A 10275-nucleotide genomic window follows, 5' to 3' on the forward strand; every position below is an offset into this window, starting at 1 on the left:
GGGAAGGATGTAACACCCCGTAAGTTTAACAACTTTGATACCGTAATATACATTTGATATGATATTTTGTGTGGAATATTTTTGTAAAAAGTTTGAAAAAAATATGATTTTATATAGTTATCAATATTACTACTTTCGAATATGCTTTAAATTATACACATATATAATATGAGGAAGTTTATGAGATTTTCTTTATTGTAAAGAGTTTCTCACAAGAAAATAAGGTTATCTTTTACCATTTTAAAAATTAAGTGACAAATTTTTTTACTCTTTATATGAGAGTAAGAAAATTAGAAATTGAGAAAATATATGTATCTTTACAAGAATATTTTAATGAAATAATAGTGTATGTATTTTTTATATGATACCACACGAACATGATAGTAAGGTATATATAAAGTGTATTAAAAGTGAATAATATACCAAGTAATTTGAAATAATTCTTAATTATGCAGGTAATTGATTAATTATCGGGTAACAGGTCATTACCTAGTTAATTAATAATTAAGGGATAAGATTAAACACCCCACCCCCACGTGGCAACCCCCTTTTAATTTAAAAATGACTCATTAGTCATTTATTACATGTGCCACATTAAGAATTGGTTTTACAATTTAATGGGTTTTCAATGTCTTAGCCTTATGCTTTTTATGTTTTGATGATCTAAAAAACTTGTCTTGAAGAACAAGATAGAGAACCTGGCCCACAGGGTATACATTTCATGTGACCTGGTCGAAGTCTGAAAAATCAGCAAATGGATGAACAACCACATGGAGGAACACAACAAGGACCTGGTGATCTGGTTCCTTAGGGTTCTCCGATGCAAGCACAAGTCAGTGACTGTACGTAATCAACATAAAGAGAAACACAACAGGGACCTGCTCCCTTAGGGTTCTCTGACAGAAGTACAAGTCAAATGCACAGCTAGAACGTAGCAGAAGAAAGTGACCATCTAGCAACTGTCCCAGAAGAGGAACACAACTAGGACCTAGTCCATTGGTGTGTCCTGACAGAAGTACAGAGTCCACTATCCAGCTGGAACGCAACTGCCCAGAAGTGGCTGTGCAGACAGTACAACAGTCACTTCTCATTGGGAAGAAGCGTACACCAAGAGTTGACATCACTATCCATTGTGCTATCTTTTGTGATAAAACAACCTGGTGCAAGACACACCATTCATTGTGCATTCAGTGATATTCTCTCAAGAAACAAAAGTATTCATCCGGCATTGAAGTCACTGGTGTGTCAAGAATAAGAAGATAACTCCATTAAGGAACATTTTCTTAATGAGTTTATGTACATCTAAAGTTGAGTTGTAATCTTGTTATTTATTCGTCATTGTAATTCCTAGTTTGCTTTCATAAAAGCGGTGTCTTAGGAACAAACCAAAATTCATAAACTTCTGAGTTTATGTTATGACTAGGGATAGTCATAAGTTTAAAGCCTTTGTAACTAGGATAATTATCGAGTGGCTTGTGGTGATTGCATCACAAGTTAGTTTGAAGTCTTTGCAATAGGGTTTTTGCAAAGTGGCTTGTAATAGGGAGATTGCAAGTTAGTAGAGTTAAAAGCCTACAAGAGTAGGTCGTGATTTTTTGATCCCCTTGTGTGGGGTTTTTCCACATAGAAAATCTCTTGCTTTCTTTACTTTCAGTCTTTACTGCATTCTAAGCATCATCTCATAGAAGACCAGGTACTCTATAGTTTGGTAGACTCATATAAACTAACAATTGGTATCAGAGCAGGTTTCTCCTATCAGGCTAACACCTAGGAAAGATCCTCAATCGCTGTTCCACCAAACTTTGAAGAAGGACAATCAACCTATAGACCTCCCAGATTCAATGGTCAATACTATGGCTGGTGGAAGACACGTATGCATGATTTTATGATGGCAGAAGATTCAGAGCTATGGGACATCATTTGTGATGGTCCACATGTTCCCATGAAGAAGCTTGAAGAAACAGGACCAATGGTGCCCAAAGGGAGAAAAGAGTACAACGACATTGACAGAAAAGCTATAGAAAAGAACTATCATGCCAAGAAAATCTTGATGTGTGGCATAGGACCTGATGAGTACAACAGAGTATCAACTTGTGATACTGCCAAAGAAATATGGGAAGCTTTACAAACCTTACACGAAGGAACTACTCAGGTCAAACAATCCAAGATCGACATGCTCACCACTGAATATGAGCTCTTCAGGATGAAGGATGATGAGTCCATACAAGATATGCATACCAAATTCACCTCCATCATAAATGAGCTTCACTCACTTGGAGATGTCATTCCCCGAAACAAGCTTGTAAGGAAAATCCTCAATGTTCTACCTGGGTCTTAGGAAAGTAAGGTAAATGCCATCACTGAAGCTAAAGATCTACAGACTATGACCATGTATGAGTTGATTGGTAATCTGAAGACATACGAGATGAAAAGAAAGAAAGACAGTGAAAGAAGAGAGCCCAAGAAGGAAAAGAACCTGGTGCTTAAGGCTGAAAGCAGTGATTCAAGTGATGAAGATAGTGACATTGCCTATCTTACTAAGAGATTTCAAAAGATGGTTCGAAGAAATGGTGGTATACCAAAGTGGGGCAGTTCAAGTAAAACAAGGAACAACGATCTCTGTCACAGATGTGGAAAGTCAGGGCATTTTATCAAAGACTACCCACTCTCAAAACAGGAGCAATACAAGCAAAATCCTGACAAAGCAGGAAAAAGGAACCTGGTTCCAGATAAAAGATTCAATCGAAGAAGTGTTGTAGACAATATTGTTAAGTAGGCTCTTGCTTCTTGGGGAGACTCCTCGAGTGAATCCGAAAGGGAATCAGATGCAAAAAAAAGTTCCATGCTGGCAGTGGAAACTGAAGCAACGAAGTACGATTCACTGTTCGCGTTGATGGCTCAGTCAGATGATGATGATGATGAAGAAGATGAAGAAGATGCGGTAAACTTCAAGGATGTTCAGAGAAATCTGAAATCCTATTCTTCTAAGAAGCTAAGGTCTTTATCTAATGTCCTAATTGATGCCTATTATAGCCTTATAAATGATAAGGAGATCCTGACCATAGAACTAGGACAGACAGAGCAATCTAGAGATGATATAGTGGTCTGTGTAGTGGACTTAAATGAGACAATAGCTAATCTTGAAAAGGAAAAGGAAGCCTTGAATGAAAGAATAACTAGTGTAGAAAATGATAGAGACGATCTGATGGTAGTAGTTGTTGATCTAAAAGAAACAATAGAAGGACTTAACAATGAAAAACACACATTAGAAGAAAAAATTGCATCTACTGAAGAAGAAATGGATGACCTGTTAGTAATATGCACTGATCTAGAGGAAACAATTGAGGGACTCAATAGAGAACATAAGAATGTAAGTCTTGGGAAAGGAAAGGAAGTAACGAGCGAGACACACATCATGCTTAAAAAGGAGTTAATTATTGTGAAAACCAGTCTCTGTAGTGAACTCGAGAGGAATCAACAACTTCAAGCTGAATTGGAGAAAGTAAGAAATGATCTTGAGAAATCTCTGAAGTTGTCACGACCCAAACTCAGGCCTGGTCATGATGGTGCCTCTCGTGAAAATAAGGCCAGCCGACACAATACCCATTTTAACCCTTTAATCATTAAGAGTCATTTTTAAGCCTTAATTAAACAAATGTTCCATAATATAAGTCTGAATGAACAGTGCGGAAATAACATACAAGCCCGACATCGGGGTGTCACTAGTCATGAGCATCTACTACAACTGTCTAACTATATCAAGACCAACATGGTCGGGAAAAGTCACAATTATACATAAGGAAGAACAAAGAGGGAGAAAGCAGAGCTGTGATCGCCAGGCAACTACCTTGCTAACTCCGAAGAAACTGCCACCAAGCTCAGAAATACCTGAATCTGCACACAAGGTGCAAGGAGTAATGTGAGTAATCCAACCTAGTAAGTAATAAGAGTAAATAAAGACTAAGCAGTAGGAAACGATGAATCCACATTTATGATAAACTCAATAAGCATAACAGGCTTCCAAATCAGAATATTAGTCAATCGTCTCATTTAAAATCCAGTTTTTTTGGGTAATAATCATTTGAGAAATGCTTTACGACAGTTTCAGTAGGGGTTCAATACCATTTATAATAAAAGAGATGAAAGACATAATCGGCCCCTCGGGCGAAACATAGTTCGTATACAGCCCCTCGGCATAACAGAAAATTCACAATCCTTTTCATAACTTAAAAACTTCAGTTTAAATGAAATTATTTAAAACATTTGTTAAACATTTTAAATAGAGTATCGGTCTAAAGATGAGTGAAAGCAGTAATTAAATCAACATGTTTAATGGAAACTCACTTTAAAGAGGAGTGAAAACAGTAAGTTCATAAACTAGCTCCTCAGGCAAAGCATCACTCATGTACATGTATATATATATATATAGCCCCTCGGGCAAGCCTCTCAGTCACTCGTGACTCAACTCTTACCAATCAGCTCTCACACTCAGTACTCACGCTCAATAGGTACCATATAGTAACCGTTGCGGCATGCAACCCGATCCATATATCGCTGCGGCGTGCAGCCCGATCCATATACATATCTATAAATATATTGCTACGGCGTGCAGCCCGATCCATAGATATATAATCCTCATAACCAGGCCCTCGACCTCTCTTAGTCATTAACCTCACAATCAGACTCTCAGTCTATCTTAGTCATCAACCTCACAATCAGACCCTCGATCTATCTCTGTCATCAACCTCACGATCACTCGGTCCATCAGTAAAACAAGGAACTCAACCCAAATAGTTTTCACATTTTTAAGAAATAAAGTGATAAAGCCAGATTTAAACAATAAACAGGTAAAATATGACTGAGGATATGCTTTTAAAACAAATAGAGTGAGGAAAATTAGTGAAAATGCCCCTAAGGGTCTCAGCAGGTCAGCACAAGGCCCCAAACATGGCATACAACCCAAAATATAATATAAATCTCTAGAACATGGAATATCATAAGATTTCAAATCAAATACGCGACTTAACAATCGTACGGGACGTACCAAGTCACAATCCCCAACGGTGCACAACTCCACGCTCGTCATCTAGCGTGTTCGTCACCTCAAAGTAACACAACGATGTGTAATCCGGGGTTTCAAACCCTCAGGACAGTATTTACAATCATTACTTACCTCGATCCGGTCCAAACTCTAGCCCGCGATGCCTTTGCCCTCACGAATCAACTTCCGGATGCTCCAAATCTCTATGAAAACACTTGAAATCATAGCTTGGAGCTCCAAAATCGCACAAAAATGGTGAACAAAAATGATTGAAAATCGCGAAGGGGCATTTTTATATATTCTGTCCAGCACTTCCGCACTTGCGATCCCATAAACGCACCTGCGCTTCCGCTTCTGCGGATTCCACTTACTCCTTCAGATTTCGCATTTGCGACCCAGGTATCGCACCTGCGGCCTCGTAGATGCGGTCAAAGTCTCTGCTTCTGTGGCCAGCACCGCTTTTGCAGTTCCCATTACGCACCAGCGGCATAGCACCTGTGGTCACCAAATCCGTAGGTGCGGAAACAACAGAGGTAGCAAATTTTCTGCTGCAAAACTCCAAGTCTGGGTTCCCAATAACCATCCGATACCATCCCGAGGTCTCCGGGACCTCAACAAAAAGCACAACCATATCCCATAACCTTATTCGAACTTATACCAATCTTCAAAACACTTCCAACAACATCAGATCAACCAAAACACATCGGATTCAAGCCTAAGTTTCCAAATTCTTCCGAATCACGCTTTTGATCAAAAACCCAACCAAACCACGTTTGAATGATCTAAAATTTTGCACAGGCGTCACAAATGACACATTGGAGCTACTGCACCTTTCAAATTTCCATTCCAACCCCTATATCAAAATCTCACATGTCAACCGGAAAACACAAAAATCTCAATTTTGCCAATTCAAGCCTAAACCTTCCAGGACCTCCAAAATGGATTCCGATCGCGCTCCTAAGTCCCAATCACCTAACGGAGCTAACCAAATCATAAAAATTCCAATCCGAGATCATATACAAACAAGTCAAAACTTGGTCAAACCTTTTAAATTTCAAGCTACAAATTGAGAACTGTTCTTAGCCCGAGAACTGGCGAGCAAAGTGCAAAAGCTCAAAATGACTGGTCGGGTCGTTATAGAAGTGGACCTGGTCCTCGAATGCTGTCACTGCTATGTATCTCAACAACAGTGGGAACAAGCAAGGCATCAGGTTCCAAAGAGAGTAGACTCCCTACAACCCGCACAACAAGTATGTCACTGTACTTGAGAACTAACTATGTACCCACTGTGGAACAATGCATTTTAAAGAAAATTGCCAGTCCAAGGTTCAGTCTGCTCAGAAAAACAAAGTGTTTACTGATGAAGTGACTACTAACAAAAGACCAGGTACCACTCGCAAAAAGCGGATGTTGCCTACATGGACTAGGAAAGCTCTCATTCATCCTTTCTATCATAATAAGGGACCCAAACTAGTTTGAGTTCCTAAATCTAACCCTTGATTTGCATGAGTAGGGAACAGTGAGAGTAAGCAGACTGCGATGGACTATGGACCGTGGATGCTTAAAATCTCACAGTTGAAAACATCATGAATCTCGTTTCACTGAAAGCCATGTAGGAAGGAAATGTATCCTTAAGAAGGAAGTAAATGGTACATTCTTTGTGAATGAAAAAGTGGAAAGGTTCTTTTGGCACTCAAGTGGGAATGTGTACTATGTGAATGGCTTGAAAAGTATAGTCACCAATCTGATAACTGGCCAAGTGGTCTCAGTAGACAAAGGAAACAAGAACATCCACTCCGAATTGATTATGAATCTCCACAAGCTGGTGATATGAGATGAGTGAAGTTGGAACCTTGGAATGAAGGATTGTTATATGCAAGCTTCTCACCTTCGAATAAATTAACTCAACAGAATCTGGTCTGTAATCTGCCAAACTCAAGCGTCACCTGAACACGAGTTCACAAAACAAAGGAGGAGACTCTAGAGAGTTAGTGGTTCTTGCCAAAAGGATTTAAGCAAAAACAAAAAGGAGCGGTAAGAAGGGATCACACACAATTTCTCAACACTCAAGGACTCCGCAGCATAATGGTATTGCTGAAAGAAAGAACGGAATTGGAAAATACTGCATGGACAGTGCTCATCGACTGTGGAATTACCAAGAAATTCTGGGTAAAAGTAGTAAATACTGCTTTTTACTTGGAGAACAGGTGTCGGATCAGGTCCCTCCTGAATCAAAACCCATTAGGAGCTATCACATGAAGGAAAATGCCATGTTCTCGACAACAGGATCAGCTTGGGAAGCTCAATGCAAAAAAAATATGAGCGAAGGAATCCTTCTGGGGTACAATCCACAAAATAAGGCCTCAAAGTCTCCAACAAAGGGCAAACAAAATGGTAGGAGGTACTCATGGGGTACTCAACAAGACACCTTCTCTTGCCAAGAAAAAAACGGTGATGATAAATATGATGAACCAACTCTGGTCTTTGGGAAATATCTGAGGCATCAAATAGGGAGGATGATGAAATGAGTAAGATAAAGGAGATTGGCAAAAGATAACACAACATCATCCTCCACGTCTCACAAAGAACCTAGTACGTCACCTACCACCACTGAAGCTGAGGAGGAGTAGAGATGCAGCTCATGGCACTTCACAAGCAACATAACACAAAGTGTGGGGAAATCAAATTAACCTCCAAATCTCCCTCTTCAATCAAACTTCTGTCTCAAATTAGAAAACTAAAGGCTCCCATCTGCGTGACAAGTCAATCACTCTCTTTTATTCTAGAGTTAGGTAAGCGTATAATTATTTTTTTGCCCTTTCTGTATCTCCACTCCAGAATGAATTCAAAGTGTAAGTCCGTAGGAATCCTACTTAAAGGCTGCCCACAAAAAGTTTGAGATACCTTAAAGGAACTCAGAACTTGGTCCCGTGTTACCCCTCAGGAAACTATGCTTTTAATCCTGTTGGGTATGATGATGTTAACTATACATGTTTTTCTATAGAAAAGAAAAGCACTTTTTGGAATGGTTCACTTGTCATGATTCATGCCTCATCCTCTGGGAGACAAGGAAGCAAAACAAAATGGCCTCATTAACAACTGAAGAGGAATTTCAAAAACAAGAGGATCAAGCACATTGAAGGGTGAGATCATCTTTTGAGGGTCAATATAAAGAAGGGATTGATCGGTGAAAAGTATTGCAGAACAGAACACCAAACTCTAGATATCTGCATCAAAGCCTCGAAGTAGAGAAAATTCTGGATCAATCAAGGTGAAGATAGGGTCACAAGAGTCTAATGAAGAACCTGATCCTCCATCTGTTGGCTATGTAAGACACCGTCAGGTAAAAGTAGATAAAGTATTTTTTGACCAAACCTAACTCACATCAATATCGTTGTAGGTAAACATGCACGACGATCATAGAAACTAAAGGTACAGTTATAAACTGTGAAAGAGGAGCTACTAAAACCTTTTTCAAAAATTGTTCTGGCATCAGGTTCATGTACCTCAGGTTAGTAGTAATGAGCTTATTCTACATGCCCTCTCAAAACAAAAATAATAATAATTTGTGTTTAATAAAATTAACTCAACTGCCACATCATCCGACTTTTCAACATCTGCGTGTCGTGTTTTGTCTTTCAAATCCTTTCATCCCCTCTGCACGGTAACACTTTCCCACAAACCTACCACCGTTTTCAAGACTATTCAGAACCTGTTTCTTTCTCCTCTCATCATTAGCCTTTCTTCCAATAAAACTTTCTCTCTCTCTCTCTCACGGCAAGTCATGAACCTTCATCTCCTTTGTATAGCCAAGATCTGCTCCTCATCTCTCTCTCTCCTCGTCTATCAAGTACTCATCTAATGGCGATCGAACAATCGTCTCATTCTCCCACCATTAACACCGCTCCCACTTCGTTATTATCCTTGAAATTATCCCCAGAGCATCACTATTTCACGCCTTCTACCACCTTACCCACTCCTGGCTCCTCCTCTATTCCTACAGTTTTCCCATTTCTGATAAATCCTGTCTACCATCATTTTGAGAACCCTATGTCTAGTCACTCCTATGATCTCATCAAAGAACACTCAGGAGGTTTTACTCCTCAAGTGTCAGAAGCCCCTGAGGATGATCCTGACCAGTATCTAAACTCCTCTATGTTGGACTTAGTGACCCTCAAAAAGTCACTAGAAAAGGAAGCATCACATAACATTATGGATATAGTTGCTGAGAGTCTGATGAATGAAGGAGCATATCTCTCGTCTGAGTACCAGGGGAAAGATATTCCATTCCTAGGATATGTAAGAACCACAACACTCCTCGAGTCCTTGGCTCATGAGATATCCTCAGAAAAGCCTTCTGATGAACCTGATTCTCTTCCATGCAAACTCACTCCTGCACCCCATGTTCACTCCAAGCTCTTAGAGTCTTCCTCCAAATCACCCATTATCAGGTCACAACAGCAAGAGAGTTTTGAATCCTCATTGCAGAAAAGTAAGAGGAGTGTCAAGACAAGGAAAAAGAGGAAAATGAATCCAAGGGATTTCGTCACTAATAAGAGTGTGTCAGTAAACCAGATAGACAAAGATGCTTCTAGGGAACCTGGTTCCTTGGTACAACAATCTATGAAAGTTCAAAAGTCTATGGAAAAGGCCTCCGATGAAACTATTGAGGAATAAAAAGGGTCATCCGTGAAGTACAACAACAAGTCTAAATTGAGTCAAATTGAGCTAGCCATGTCTGAGGATAATACTGTAGGGATAACAAGCTGGAAAGGAAAGTCTGCCAAAGGGTCTAGCAAACGAAAAAGGGGAACTATTAAAGAACCTGGTTCAATAAGGTCCATGACCTGTGATGGTGGTCTTTGGCAGCAGAGATTAAGAACTCAAAAAGTGTTGTGGGGTCGTACTTTTGATCCAGCAATTTCGGAGATGGCAGGTATGAGACAAATTCTGGAGTTTGTGGAATTTCAATAATGGGAACACTTGTTTGAAGGGAGCATGCCTCTGGTGTACGAAGATGCAGTACAAACTTTCTACGCATCTCTTTTAACTGTTGAGGGGGATCACATCTGTGTGCTCGTAAATGGAGTAGACATTGTACTCGACGCTTCAACATTGAGAAAGGTTCTCAGAATTCCGTGTAAAGGTATGTCCTCAGTTAAGGGTGTCTATGGAGTAAACTTTCGGAGAGCTATTATGAAAGAGCAAGCTATTCAATAGGGGGAACATGTGCA

At 39.7% G+C, this 10275-nt stretch overlaps 1 protein-coding gene across 1 annotated transcript; it reads left to right on the plus strand.

Moving 5' to 3' along the window:
- Positions 1-1888: 1888 nt before the first annotated feature.
- On the plus strand, positions 1889-7569 carry LOC138874569 (spindle pole body protein pcp1-like). Its single transcript, XM_070153261.1, has 3 exons — positions 1889-2302; positions 2777-3502; positions 7249-7569. Exons 1-3 carry the CDS (start codon positions 1889-1891, stop codon positions 7567-7569), a joined length of 1461 nt encoding a protein of 486 aa, XP_070009362.1.
- Positions 7570-10275: the final 2706 nt, after the last annotated feature.

This window comes from Nicotiana sylvestris, chromosome 1, assembly GCF_000393655.2.
Source record: "Nicotiana sylvestris chromosome 1, ASM39365v2, whole genome shotgun sequence".
In the NCBI taxonomy this organism is placed as follows: Eukaryota; Viridiplantae; Streptophyta; class Magnoliopsida; order Solanales; family Solanaceae; genus Nicotiana; species Nicotiana sylvestris.

What these genes read in the sequence shown, in the direction of transcription:
- LOC138874569 (XM_070153261.1), top strand. Translation starts at nt 1,889, where the DNA reads ATGGCAGAAGATTCAGAGCTATGGGACATCATTTGTGATGGTCCACAT. An exon ending in TCATTCCCCGAAACAAGCTT is followed by an intron (nt 2,303 to 2,776) that starts GTAAGGAAAATC and finishes ATTGTTAAGTAG; the next exon opens with GCTCTTGCTTCTTGGGGAGA. An exon ending in TTCAAGCTGAATTGGAGAAA is followed by an intron (nt 3,503 to 7,248) that starts GTAAGAAATGAT and finishes CTTGGAGAACAG; the next exon opens with GTGTCGGATCAGGTCCCTCC.